The following is a 15287-nucleotide window of genomic DNA, read 5'->3' as shown; positions in this document are numbered from 1 at the left end:
GAAGGAGGTGGCCGGAAAGCCACTCGCTGTCCTTTCTCCCATCTGCTCCCTCACCAGAACGTAAGAGATGGGAGGCAGGGCCAGTATGGGATGCCCAGCACCCAGCGCAGGGCCTGACCATGGCGGTCATCACAGGGGGTTCAGATCTGGGCTACCTCATCACCAGATGTGGACCCTGGACAGGCCTGAAACTGCTGTGTCTCTCAGGTCCTTCCTCTAGCAAATGGGTAACAGCTATACCCACCTCAAGGATTCTTACGAGACCTGCATGAATTAATGCTTATAAAACACTCAGAACAAAGCCTGGCGTGGAATAGGCTGTGTAAGTGTTTAATCAACTAAATCAATATTTGTAGAATAAAAGAAAAGATCTTCTTTTAAAAGGAAAAAAGTTGCACTATCTTCTAATTAAGTCATCCAAATCCCAAATACTTGAGGACTATCTCACATTAAAGCCCCTTGTTCAGCTTCCCATTTATATGACATCTGCTCAGAAGAAGAAGAGATGTTAGAGCCTTCTTGGTTGTTTTGCAGAGGAAAGCCCATTAAACTACCAACTTTAGAACAGTCTAAAAACAATCAACCAACTACATTTTCTCCTAAGGCCTCCATATTTTTGTGTTACACACTTTTTTTAAAAGTCCCTTGAGACTTGGACAATTTTTATTAAAAGTAAAAACAATATCATTTATACACTCATCAGAACATAAATACAGTGAATGTTTTCACACACAGAATCTTATGTGATTCTTACCAAAATGTTCTAAGCTGTGCAAAGAAGGCTGTTCCCCCACTACATTGTGAAAACTACAGTCCCATTACTGGGAGGAAGAAGTGGCAGATCCAGGAATTTTATGACCAAATGTTCTTCCTACTAAAATATGCAATCATGGGTCAGTTGACCGTGCTAAAACAAAGAAAGAAAATATTTTTAAAAATAAACAAATGAACAATTGTTTACTATTGGCTCCAGAAAACAAATGCCACTATCGCTCACCATGAAACCCTGCCATTATCTTTTGATCTAGTTTAAGACCAAAGAGCCAAGGAGGCATTGTATATGCAAAGTAGATCCTGGGGCACCAGTGATAAACCACAGGTAAACGAGATCTGAATGTATTAAAAACAAAACAAATAAACGAAGAAGTTCAACCAGAAACTATGAAAGTACACTGGGATCCCATTGGCCTTAGAGGAAAGGAAGGCTCCACAACCTGATAAAACCACTTGCTTGGTTCTAAAATCCACACTAAAACAATAAAATGAGAAGGCAGAAAACCTTCTGATCACATAGTCCTTGTAAGAATGTCATAAGAACTTGTTTACTTCTACCTGCCAGGCCTTTAGGAGGCAGGAGAACGTTTAGCCTAAGAAACTAGATGAATTTTAACTCAATCGTTGTTCAATTTTCTTTTTCTGTATTAATCATCTAATGTCATGTACACGTTATAGTGAAAAAAAAGAGAGAATGTTTTAACATGGAAATTTACTTTTACAAGTGATTTACATTCATGATCTGAAAAGTTGAGCAAAGATCGGAGAGAATTTACATCTTTGAAAATGGATGCCTGAACGTAACACTTCAAGAAAAAAAAAGACAAAATCAAAAGCAAGCTTTTGGGGTTCAGAAAAGAGACCCCAGGCCTCACGAATGCACAAGCATCTTCAAACGAGAGGAAAGGGGTCCTCACATCTGCTTTATGTAGCTCAAAGGGCAAACATACCCTAAATATTCAGAATAATTTAATTGTGGAGGGTATTTTAGAGATTTAAAATTCAGCCTTAGCTGACCTCAAGTAGCTTCTCTGATCTTATCTAACACTGAAATTTCAAGGTAATTTAATGTAACTACAATAATTTAAGTAATTACTTCCAGAATAAGGAAAAACACTGAAAATATCCTGTTGGAAAACCAAAAACGAAAAATATGGACAATATTATAAAGAAAGAAAGGAAGATGACAAGTAAGCATGGGCAACTGTTCCAATGGAACGCGGTGTGCTTATCAGAGGCTGACACACTTGGAGGGTGTTACCTTAAGACAAGCTGTTGTTTGGTGTCTTGTTACAAAACCACCACAATGCAAATTAACCTCCAACCTTTGTCCAGATGCCACAGTCTGTCTGAACCTTCAACCGCAGTTAGGATAAGGACTCAGTGACCAATAAGACAGTTGATAGAGGAGTTCGTACACAGCTATGTGTTCATTACACCACTGTGGTGACCCATTCAGACACTGGAAACATCAATCCAATTTAAATTTAAAACAAACTCAATCCAACGGCAAGGGACAGAACACATATGTGATATGCTATCATAGTTGTAAAAAGAAGGGGGGAAATGTATGTATGGAAGTGGTTTGCATCAGCTGAAAAAAAGTCTTCGGAAGAATGAACGAGAAACCACTGAGAGTGGTCTTTTGAGAGTGGATGGTGGTGGGGAGACTCCACTCTCCATCTCTGTAAACCTTTTGAATTTTATATCATGGACCAAATTATTCAATCAAGAAAATGAATTTGAAAACCATTCATCTAAAGACCCTACATTTGGAAGCACAAAGCACCCTACTATACATCCAAAACTTCAGGTGATCCAAATGAAAAGCTGACTGGGCTGTTTTAACAATATATTTCCACTGCTCTGGGAAAAATTGTCTCAAAGATTTGAATTTTTTTTTTCCACGTCTTGATTTAGCAATAAATCTCTTATCTGTCTTCTCAGATTAACTCCCAAGCAGGGGCCAATGTCACACATGCAAATAAAATCCACTAGAAAAAGAGGCTTTTAAGAAAGCAACTTCTTTACCCTAGCAAGCAGATCACGGAAAGCAAGCCTTGTTGATCAGATTACAACAAACAACCCCATAAAAAAAAAACGCCTTTTCTAGTTTTCTAATACTTATCAAGGAAATAATTCCCTACCCATAAAAACCAAGCAAACAACCCAGGTTTGCACTAGACTAGAGGAGAGGAGACACTGCTTTGAGCTTAAGTCTTTGATCTTGCCATTAAGATTGGGAGTCAAGACACTTGGTTTCTAGTTTTAGGGCTGAAATTAATGAGCTGTGTGTCCATGAGGAAGTCACTCAACCTCTCTGGGCTTTCCATTCTTCTTCGAATAGCTGGGATGCTGGAATACAAGATTTTTAAGATCCTTTACAGCTGTAGATTCTTGGACACTAACCCCCAATCATCTGTTTCCAGTACAAATAATTTAACCACTAAACTAGCTAAGGAATGAAGAAAGGCACTCTCTTAAAAATATCTGAATTGTTAAAGTGAAAAAAACACAGAAAGACCCAGAAATGGAAAAGAGGACAGAGGACAGAAGAGACTTTCCTTGCTCTACTTTCCCTACACTCTGACATTTTGTAAGCCAGAATATTATTTCCAGTAATATATTCATTTGAACAATTATTTAACATGTTCAAAGTTCCCAGAAGCAAAGAACAACATACACTTTATAAAAATAACCACAAAATGCCAGGTCTTCTGCGATGCCTCTGAGTTAGGGAGTTCGCAGTGTATGAAATCACACTCTCATCCTAGTACATAGTTAGCCTGTCCCCGGTCATCCACACAAGGAAATCAAGGATCCTTCATTTTCATCCTAGAAAGAAAAGAGCTACGTAGTCGATCGCCTCCCAGTCTGTTCTTGCCTTTCTCCCCTGCACGTGGCAGCTGCCCAGCTGGAGCTAGCTCCTAGCCCCCTTTGCAGCGAGGCATGGCCCGGGCTGTGTTCTCACCAGTGGACTGTGGGCAGTGATGTGCAAGCCGCCCGCCCAATAGGGTTCTGCCGCCCTGCACTCCTGCTCTCTCACCCGCACCACGTGGCTCGTCACGAAGGCCGGCGCCTTTGGCACTAGAGCAACGAGACGGGAAGATCCGGGCTCCTGCACAGCTGTGAAGAGCAGAGCCACCCAATACCAGACCCTTCCCCATCCCCCTGCCGTGCATGCCCGACTGTGCCTCCTCACACCCGTCTCTGGGGGCACTGCGACAGCAGCTCAGGCTTCAGCCGACCAAGACAGCGTACCTGAGGCACCTGCGGCTCCTCTCCACAAGTGACATTCAACCCAGACCAACGCACCTCCCACCAACGGTTCCCAACAGGAAATGTTCTAGAAAGCTGGATAAGAAATGGCACTCACCAGCTTAACACCACAACTAATTAAGGATATCTTTTCTAAGGAGTTTTGAAATCAAACAATCTTAATTCTCGAAAGTAGCAGTCTGAAAAACACGACAGAAACATACCAAATGTGCCATAAAATCCTCTAGGTCCACAAGTCCCCACACCATACTTCTTCAGAGACGCCAAAGCTGCTGCCTTTGTGGAAGTAAAAAAAAAATTAGATTTTAATGATTTACGTTAAGAGTTCGAAACTGACATTTCCTATTCTCGAACCCACATGGCTCCTCTTTCCTCCCTCCCCAGCTCTCCTTCCTTTCTTAGAACTATGACAATTCTAACAACAGGATATAAAGAAAAGACAGACATAATGATTTAGGTTTATGACTTAAAACACAGACAAGTTGTACTTTAGCTCGATTATCAAAATCTGGTCAACACGATGCCTTTATACTTTTTTGGCGTTTATGGACATAAGCTTTTCCTCAAAAATGTTCACTGGCCCAGAATCCCAACAGAAGATGGGGCCATTTCCTAGACACATCTCTGACTATGAGCCAGGTCTGGCACACACAGTTCTCTGGCTGTCACCCATCACTAAGCCACTTCAGACCCTCTTGCTACCCTTTGTCAAAACCCAGGCTACAGCTGTCAGAAGAATAACGGCACTCACTCACACAGACCTCTCCGACATGCTGCGTTTGTCCCTTATTCTACGTCAGTGAGGCTATTGGTCCACTTCAGTATATGTGCTACTTACCTTGACCCTAGGATTATCCAAGAGTCCAAGAAAATTAAATGAGGCAAAGTTTACACACTTTTTTCCATTCACCACGATGCTGTGGCTTGGAGGGCTGGGGAAGAGACAAGAATGGCACACATCAGCAGACATTCTGGGACAGGGCGCACCCTGTCACCTTACCCTGGAGGCAGACAGGTCACATGAGTGTTGTTGTGGTACCCTATTTGCATACCAGGCTCCTAGCTTTTATTTTTCATTTTTAAAAGGAAAAATTAGAAAACGGTATTAAAAAAATCAGATTTAATTCAAATGTTCTTACTAGTCTACCCTGCACTACTTAAATAAATTCCAAGGTGGATAGATGAATGGCAAATCTCTGCTTTGGTCTTAAAACTCACTTAAGAAAGAAGCAGCTAAATAAGGTACCCCAGAAAAAAATCTGGAATACGACAAACAGGGAGGAAATATAAAAAGATCAAGAGCAAAAGCAAGACTAAGCAGAGCAAGTTACGATCTGACAGTTACGCGGTTTAAAAATACCTGTTATTTATAGGAAGCCACTAAAAGAATAAGTGGGACATGCTCCCCAGGTCTAAAGTTAAAATTAAGAAGTTTTGTTCAATGAAGATACCAAAGACAAAGTTAACAGGTGGGTGATAAAGAGATTTCTTGTACTTCAGATGGTATCAACTGTATTTTATCTACCACTAAGGAAGAAAAACAGTGCCCATTAAAATGTAACTACGTTTTCTTTTCATCTAGAATTTTTTATTTATATTTAATGAAAAGTTCTATTAGGCGTTCATAGACAGAGATTTTTGTCACGCTACTTTTTTACTTACATAAAGGAAAATATAAGCAAGATAAATCAGTCAAGACATTCCTAAGCTTATTACCCGAGTTCTGGCCATCTGCTCCCCTGTGAAGCCACGGATACCACGGGGATTCACACAGTATTCTCCTCCCCGCCATCAGGAGTATCCCAGCATTGCTCAGGAGGACGCTCCACTTTCATCTCTGAGATTACCCAACAAATTAGTGTCACCCATTCTCTACGTTAAACTCCTAGTTTCACCTTTCCCCAATCGAACCACATGCTTCTAAAAAGTAAGCTGCTATTATCCAAAGGCAGCAGAAAGGGATGTTCACAGCCTTAGTCACAGCCACCTCTGTTCATCTGCTCACAGGGGTCTGGCCATTTCCCCCGCCATCAGCTGACTGACTTACCAGCAGCAGTCATAACCCAACTAAGCGCTGGCAGCAAGCAGAGCCGTGAGCCGGTTCATCGGTACACAGGCAGTGACAACCCCCCTGGCTGACGACGACTCTCGGCAGCTACAAGATCCACCCCCATTTTAGAGATATTAATACAGGAAAAAAAGGTGTTTTAGAATCAACATCAAAAACTGACCAAGGATTAAAACCTACGAAGTATATAGGAGCCTTGCTAATCAAAAGACCAGCTGGGAATCAGGTAGAAAAAGAGGTACAAGATACGAAGAGGCATTCACAGAAGGAGAAAACGCCAGCAGCTAATAAGTAGATGAAATGATACTCAAAGGTTCAAATAATGAGAGAAATGTAAAATAAAACAATGTTGCCAGACAGGGCTGTGAGGAAAACCGGAATCCCCATATACAAACTCAGGGGAGCACAGACAGGTGGATCACAACGTTAAAAAGTCCCACAGGGAAATGAGACGGCCATAAATCAGCACACACTCCGGGTTCGACACCACCCAGGAGACTCAGTCTGCAAGGGGATATTATCACAGGATTTTCTGTGCAGTGGGGAGTGGGGCAGCTTAGGTACCCACTTGAGAAAAACGGCTAAGTGGAAGGCGGTGACAACACACAACAGAATATTATGCAGCAGGGAGAAGAAACAAACAAGAGGCACATCTAGCAACCCCCTCACTCTGTTTGCCCTGCTCTGCTATTTCTTCACACCCCTTAACACAGCTAACCTTCTAATCACTTCATTGTTGGTCTGTCTGCCCCAGGAGAACAAAGATTTTGATTTATTACTATAAACTAATCTGCTCAGCACATTCCTTAAACATAGTAGGCACTCAAATATTTGTCGGAAAATGTTTTGAGTAAAAATCTTGTAAAAAATCAGAACGAAGTCTAGAGCATAAAATTAAAAATACACATTCATAAAATATCAAGACTGTGTGGTTTCAAAGACACATACATCAAAATACTAAAACATATCATTTTAATAGCATGGAAATATATAACACACGAAATGTTAATAGGAAGCATAATGAAAGTATCACAGTGGGTGCCTCAGTGGGGAGGAGAATGGACGTGGGCGCTGAGGATGAAGGAAATAAAGAACAGAGCACCTGGGGCCGGCTCCGTGGCCGAGTGGTTAAGTTTGCACACTCTGCTGCGGCGGCCCAGGGTTCAGATCCTGGGCGTGGACATGGCACCGCCCGTCAGGCCACGTTGAGGGGGGGTCCCACATCCCACAACTAGAAGGACCTGCAACTAAGATATACAGCTATGTATGGGGGGGTTTGGGGGGATAAAGCAGAAAAAAAAAAAAAGAATATTGGCAACGGTTGATAGCTCATGTGCCGATCTTTAAAAAAAAAAAAAAACAAAAAGAACAGAGCACCCCAGTGGGACCAAGCAGGAGTGTTTTCATTTTAAATGACCATCTGAAATATCATGTGTGTATAGTACTCTGACAAAAGATCTTTTTTTAATAGAAAAAAGGAACAAACTGTAATGCCTAAATTAGAGACTATAAAAAATGCCCATACCATCCCTAAAAGAAAGCTTTATATTGGGGACTAAAGCAGTGATCTCTAGAAATTTCTGAATGTTTTTTTTAGTTAAGAAAGAAATACTACACTAGAAAGCACTGTACACGTCGGCGAGCACACCTACAGGAACCAATACACAAGTCCTTCGAGTAGCGGACCAATTTACCCGGAAACGATGTTGTAGTTGAGAGCAGGATGGTCTTTTGGGACAGGAGGAACAAGAGGTTCTGGTTGCCACTCTTCAATCAATTCTTCCTTTTCCTACAGGAGATAAGGAGTTAAAACACAGCACAGTGCATCACTGGACAGCAACTCCAGCAGTACCCAAATTGTTTGTTGAAAGGGAACCGTCATAACGAACACATAGCTAGAAACAGAGGTCCAGCTGTTGTGGCTGGAAATCACTAGTGAATTTTCTGCGCTTAACCCCTCGCCTCTTTCCTCATCACAGGCTAAAGGCTCTTTTTCCATGTAGCTTTGTGTGTGACTGCAAAAGTTAAGAAAACTTTATCTCTCTGCTCAGGATTTTGCACTGTGGGAAGTAGGAAATATAACTTATACTGACAGCAAGACAAAAAGAAGTCTACAACACAAAGGTGAGACGCACGACCGTGGGTAGTGAGCTCAGCCCGTTCCATGATATTACAGATAGCCAGACCCTAAGTCCTTACAGATGCCAGTCATGGGAAGGGATCATCTAGACCACAAAGCACTGTTTTCCACGAGCCATTGGCAGGGATTCAGAAGTAGCTGAAATATAGAAAAAGACTCTCTTATAATTATTATTATAATGGGACTTAGTTGCTTGGAAATTTCTCATAAAAAGCCACTCTCTTTTGTCCGTTACTTCATGCATGACAACTACCTTGACTATTTGAGTTTCTTATCCTTTCTTGAATCAGAAAAAAAGGTAACCTGGAAAATGTAGTCTGGATGTACAAGATAACACGAGGTACCTAAATTAACCTAACAGTCACAGCCATTCTTGCCTTACAGACAGGCCCACTCTCAATGGTTCTGTTCTCATACTTCTGTCACATGCTTCTGTGCATTTTTCTCCTGAGAGCTAACTCCAGGGCAGGGCCAAGAGCCCGATTCACCTGCTTCACCTGATGCTGAGGCACTCAAAAACACTGGCTGAACAAATCAACCAATAAATTCCTCATCTGTTTCTGCCACTGACCGCATGGGAGAGAACTGTAGCCCACACAAGCCTGGGGTATGGGTCCAGCAGACCATCCACTTGCTACCATGGAGAGAGACATTAGAATCAACTCAAGATCCCTTGGTATTCAAGAGCCTCTGCAGATTTATAAAACTGAGAAGGGCATTTCGTCTACATTGCCATAAGTGAAGCTTTAAAAACACTCACAGTTTTTTTCTTCCTTCCACAGCTTTCAGGGTAAGATGTCACTGATGACTGAATCTTGCTTCAGCTAAGTTTTGCTTTCAAGGATTATTCTAAAATTATTTTCAGGTATCATTCTTTTTAAAAATGTATATATGTGTGGATTCTTTAGACACTTCTGCTTCCTAAGGCTCGCCCAGCATGCCTTGAGCTAAGTCCCATAGAGAACACATCACAATTCAGTCTAGGTGGGGAGGAGGGGAGTAGCGGGGTGAGGAGGATTGCTTCCAACTCTAATTGAAATGTTTAAATTAAAACTAAGAATATTAGGATTGATCAGCTCTTACAAATCTGGGCTAGAAATCTGTTTCATGGCCACATAATCATTCACAAGGAGTTCCTAAATACCAAGGGAAAAAAGGAGAGACAGGATTTCTGACCTACATGGCCCAGTCTTACTGTAATGCTATTGAAAGACTGCTCCATGGCAGCCTAATGCCACAAGGTATTCACAAAAAAGGAAGGGAGGAACTGTGGTGAAGTTTAGGGCATCCCTTCAAAGAGAGGTTCAAATATCCACTGCCATATTAAAGGTCATAAGAAATTATGCAGGGCCCCAGCCCCGTGGCTGAGTGGTTAAGTTCAGGCACTTGCTTTGAAGGCCCGGGGTTCTGCCAGTTCAGATCGTGGGTGGGGACATGGCACCTGGGCACAGACCTAGCAGCACTCGTCAGGCCATGCTGAGGCGGTGTCCCACATAGCAGAACTAGAAGGACCTACAACTAGAATATACAACTAGGTATGGGGGGGGGCGCTTCAGGGAGAAGAAGTGGGGGGGAAAAGGAAGACTGACAACAGATGTTAGCTCAGGTGCCAATCTTTAAGAAAAAAAAGAAATCATGTGATGAGACAATCTTTACTCTGCTTTACCCAGGTTTCCAAAACTTATTTGCCCTAAGAACCATTTGCTGCATGTCCCCTAGGGCACACTGCCTGACTGTCTCATGATTAATATTGATGATCAGGACAGCAGCAGCCAGTCAGCAAAAACAGGGAGGCAATCGCCACATTGCTGTGGTAATTCCACTCCACTCAAACTTTCTCCTGTGAATGCTCCAGCAAGTAAAGCCCAGAGCTTCATCTCTGTGCTGTACTCAATGCTGCCTTGTGAACCAAAATTTTTAGAGATTTTTGTGGGAAAACATCTCTCCCAGACCCTGTCTCCCTGAGCATTCTGGCACAAGGCTCTAGGGGCTGCACAGGGAAAGGATCCAAGTGACAGAAACCATGCTGCAGCCAAAACTGCTCTTTCCCCTCACACTGGGGCCCAGCTCCCCAGTGCTGCAACCTGAGCGAAGGGTAAGCTGCCGTCCCTCAAGCCCCCGCGTCCCTGTACTAATGGACTGCAAGTGGGCCTCAGCACAGACCCGCCAGACACTTTTGCTCCCTAAGGTTCGTCCCACTTGGCCTTCAGCTGGGCCCTCAGAACACAGTATAATTCAATTTGGGGTGGGGCGGGATTCTTTCCAACTCCGAATTTCCTTTATGAAGACCACAGGAAGCACTTTCACTTAGGTTTCAGAAATGGTGGTGCTTTTCCTGAGCAACTCATGCAATCTTGCAAATGAACATTCGAAATGCAGCAGCTGCCCATGCTGCCCTTCCACCATCTATTCACCAGACTGCTGTTCACCCCTAGCAAGGCACAGAGCCCGGTAACACAGTACTCTTCAGGGTACTGACTTCATCCCTGGCATCCCATGCTTTGTCTACCCTGATACTTCATTCCCCCTGATTTCCCTACCTTACAGAAAACATTTTAACATATATAGTTGAGGGGCCACAAATCCTTTTTGGAAAGACGCAGTAACTATAATCATATACTGAATAATAAAACAGATTTAATCTTACCTTGACTGTAAGATCAGATCGTTCCTGTAATTTGTAAGTTTTAGAGAAAAGAAGTCTGATTATCCAGAGTATTAGAATTCCTTCCAAAATAAGATGGTAAGCAGGAGCCTATGAGTGAAATACAAAAAAGAAATGAAATAAACCCTTCTAAAACCTGCACATAAAATGTGATGCACCCGCATATACTGCCTCCCATGACCTTTAAACTATTACTTCTTAAAATTTACTTTCAAAGTTCCTTTCATTTCTACGCATTCCTTTTCCCATTTCTAACACTAGGCAATTTCTCCTACACATGGAAAACCTCTAATACTCTACCTTTAAAACTGCAAAATTTTTAAAGGAAAAAAATTAATTTTTAAAATAAAATCTGACACAGAATCCCAATATGTCAAACAACATCAACGATCAGATCCTCCAGGTCATTTAAATTTTTACTGGTGGGAAATGACCGTAACAAACATTTCACAGCTTCACAAGCCTTCTGCTACCCCCATCTACCACGGATGACTTAAGACAGCTACTTGGAAACCAGTTTCCACAATTCTTAAAGAATTTTCCACATCTTAGTATATTTTCTGTACCCCTTTTAAGCCTCTTTAAATCTTTCTTGGAACATGGCAGAGAGAAAAAAAGACTTTATAATGCTTAAAGGAATAGCAGATCTTTTTTCTACTGTAGTTCCCCAAAAGTATGTAGTGTTTTCCATGTCAACAGCCATAAAGATGCCATAATGAAACATCCACGTCAGGTCTTCTTTCCAACTCTATGTTTCTAGGATAAAGGCAAGGTTGACTTTTATGTTTTATGCAACTAGACACACTAAGTGCATGTGGAAGATTCCAGATATCAACTAAACCTCAGTCAGTTACAGGGTGCTTTATTCTAATTGGTTGTCACTGGAAAATCATTTAAAAGAGGTATTTAGGGGCCAGCCCTGTGGCCGAGTGGTTAAGTTTGTGCACTCTGCTTCAGCGGCCCAGGGTTTCACCAGTTTGGATCCTGGGTGCGGACATGGCACCACTCATCAAGCCATGCTGAGGCAGCATCCCACATGCCACAACTAGAAGGACCTACAACTAGAATATACAACTATGTACTGGGGGGCTTGGGCGAGAAAAACAAGAAAAGAAGATTGGCAACAGATGTTAGCTCAGGGCCAATCTTTATAAATAAACAAATAAATAAATGAGACATTTAGAAACAAACAAATTATTTTCAAACATTAGACAGAAAGAAAGCAAGGATGATTCACAACAGTTAAAAAAACTGCAGCATGTGGAGACAGGAAAACTGCTGACACATTCATATGTAAACTTCCAGGTCAATGTACAAATAACTTTCAAACTACACACATACGTTACATACACACACGGTTATTTCTTTTTTGGGTACACTATACAAGACTCCTCAAATTCTATATACCCAGTGCATAGAAACTGGGATCGAGAACAGAAATCTTTAAGATGATTTTTTAAAATTGCTGATCCCCCTTGAATATAATTCATTTAAGAACAAGGGCTCTAGTCTAAATATCCTTTTGGTTTTCTCAGTAATTGGATTCTAGCAGGCAAACATCTGCCCAAGGCAAGAGTTAAACACCCCACTCTATAAAGAAATCATCCTAAGAAAAATTGAGGTACTGTCTAGTGAATTAATAAAAATCACAAATGCATCTTCTTTTCCTGGAAATGTTACACCCAGGACGACTTCTCCCAAAACTCACTCTCAGTCAATTATGCAGTCTTCAAAAGGGCAACAACAACGTATCACAGAAAATTATTCATTTCTAAAAACAATCATTCAATTTTAGTGGCTCTTATCTTAGTTACTATAATTCAGCTAATGCTGGACATCGCTTATGTCACCTCTGCTCAGTCACCTGTTGTTCAGGAAGTTCTGACAAGTCTTGAAATGGAGGACACCATCATCACCCCTGCCAGTAAGCAGCAATGGTAAGTTTAAATGAAATTATCAAAAGAAGACCAAGATTCACTTAAATGAATGTGAGTTCTCTAAGCACAGGGCCTACCTCTTGCCTGTTCACTGCACTATTCCCAGTCTAGATCTGTGCTGTCCGATGCCAGAGCCACTAGTCACCATGTAACTAAATATACATCTAAGTGAAATGATATGAAAATTTAGTCCCTCGGTTGCACCTACACACATTTCAAGTGCCTAACAGCCACATGTGGCTACTGTGTTGAATAGCTCAGAGAACGCGCAGAAAGTTCTACTGGACAGCGCAGCGAAGCTCAGGAAATACATGTCAAATGAATGAACATTCTCTGAGGCTGAGATTCTGATTTCATTATTATCTAACATACCTGAAATAACCAGCCTTTCAAAAACTTCTTAACTACTCTTCCTTTAAAAATCTACTCAAACATCTGTATCTTGACAAGACAGAAAACGGACATATGCGGAAGAAAGACAAACTACTTCATATTCCTAAATTCTAAATCATTGGGCTTCTTTTCTAACCCCACTCTCCGACAAAAACGGACAAACTCCAACTTATTACAATTCCTTCCCCTATTACTTGCTCCACAGTTCCAAGCACCTGACTCCCCTAGGACCTCCCCAAACTGAGACCTCCCACTCTATTTTCACCACCTCATTCCACCATCCGTCTCAACTCCGGTTTCTGAGGACCAGCCTTTCTCCCGCGCCCCCTCCCACGCGCTCCCTGCCTGCGCCCCGACAGGACCCAGAGCGGGCTCCGCGCCGGCCAGCGCTCAAATCGAGACCCTCGGGGCCGGCTCCCGCCCGTCCCTCCCTACCCTCCGTCGCCGGGACGGTGTTCGCCCCCGAGCCCTTCCAGCGAGGACAGCCGAGGGTGCGGGTGTGACCGACCGAGCCCCCCAGGCCTCCGACCACAAATCCACACGAGCCGTCCCACCTGCCCAGGGTCGGGTGCTGTGTGGGCCCTCGGGCCGCTGAGCTCACCTCGTAGAGCGCCTGTACCATCTCCACAAGCACCCACTGCTCCGCGGCGGTCGCCATAGTCAGCCTCTGGCGCTTCCTTCCGGAAGGCGGGCCGCAAGCACGTCAAGCGGTGCGCGGCGCGGCCTAGTGACGTCTTCACCCCTAGGGGGAGGGGCGGCCGGGCGTTAGGCACCGCCTACTGGCGCTTGCGCACTGGGCGGGAAGCGGGAGGCCTGGGGCTCTATTGTGGAGGCTATTTTTAGCTTGGGGTCCGTTTTGGTTTCGGGCAGAGACGGGAAACAGCAGGCTGGATCCCCTGGCAGGAGTTCCCACAGGGCGTTGACGTGCTGGGCTCTCGAGATGGAGGGATTAATAATGAATGGCTCTTGCCCTCGCCGGGTAGTTGGGTGCAAGTAGTGTTATAACTTAATCACAAACATAGTCTTTACTTTTAAACTACGTAAGTAATCCAGGAACGGATCATCATAAAAATACAGAAATATAAACAAAAATAGCCAACTCTTACACCTGTAGCGCTTACACGTGTTAGGCATAGTTTCAGGCTTTGCAGGTCAGAGCAGTTTGGTGTGCTACCTTCTAGGGCCTTCGGAGGCATAAGCAAACGTGGTGTGCACACACGCTTATTTGGATTGGGTTTCTTAAATATAGCTGGGATCATAAGGACAATATTATTTCACAAGTTGCTTTTTTCTGTTATTTTTTTCTTGTTTTTTTTTTTTGGTCTATAAATCTTGTATTTTTAATGGCTGTAGAGGACTATATCTTGGAATAATTTGTTATATATATTTCTCATTCGATTTTATTTAAACATGCTCCTGTTGGTGAACATTTAGGTTTTTTCCACTTTTTCCCTCGTTACAATGCTGCAGTAAATCCATGTGCATGTATCATTCTGTGCTTGTCAAAGTGTTTCTTAGGAAGTTTCCTCAAAGTGGAATTTTAATTAGAGAGTATGAACATTATTAATTTTAATAAATACTGCCATACTGCTCTCCAGAATGGCTCAATCAATTTAAAATGTTTGAAAGTGTATCCACACTCTAGCCCGTGATGGATGTTATCAGTCTCTCTAAAATTTTTGCCAATTTAATGGAGATAAAATGATACCTCACTGAGTTTTATTTTCCATGCTGCTGGTTGTTCATGGGTTGGGCAACTTCCACGAGTCGACATTTCTCTTCATTTACTTATCCAACCGATGTTTACTGAGTATCCACAATGATCGTGAGGACAAAGAAGTGAAAAAAACAGTCAAAAATCTCTTCCTTCCTGGAGTTTATATTCTCCTAAGGGAACTAGAGAGAAGCAAGATGGAGAAGTAGAATATATAGTACCTTACATCATGGGAAATGCTAGAGAGAAAAAAATAAAGCAGGGAAGGGGGATATAAATTGTTGGAGGGGGAAAATTTTAGATAGGATACCAGGGAA

The 15287-nt window shown here is 42.5% G+C and overlaps 1 protein-coding gene across 2 annotated transcripts in view; it reads right to left on the bottom strand.

Moving 5' to 3' along the window:
- Positions 1-13999, bottom strand: part of SPTLC1 (serine palmitoyltransferase long chain base subunit 1) — a 47574-nt gene extending 33575 nt beyond the window's left edge. The window contains exons 1-5 of one of the 2 annotated variants that reach the window (XM_014854676.3): positions 13858-13999; positions 10909-11016; positions 7816-7910; positions 4892-4985; positions 4257-4329 (exon numbers count right to left, since the gene is read on the bottom strand). In XM_014854676.3, the coding sequence (XP_014710162.2) occupies positions 4257-4329; positions 4892-4985; positions 7816-7910; positions 10909-11016; positions 13858-13914 (427 nt within the window). In that variant the 5' untranslated portion in view covers positions 13915-13999. The remainder of the gene's footprint in view (positions 1-4256; positions 4330-4891; positions 4986-7815; positions 7911-10908; positions 11017-13857) is intronic. The other variant, XM_044756672.2, reaches the window with a different exon arrangement.
- Between the last annotated feature and the right edge of the window lie 1288 nt (positions 14000-15287).

Source organism: Equus asinus, chromosome 23 (genome assembly GCF_041296235.1).
Source record: "Equus asinus isolate D_3611 breed Donkey chromosome 23, EquAss-T2T_v2, whole genome shotgun sequence".
Classification (NCBI taxonomy): domain Eukaryota; kingdom Metazoa; phylum Chordata; class Mammalia; order Perissodactyla; family Equidae; genus Equus; species Equus asinus.
Note: the sequence above shows the minus strand (reverse complement) of the source record. Positions and strands in the feature narration are given on the sequence as shown.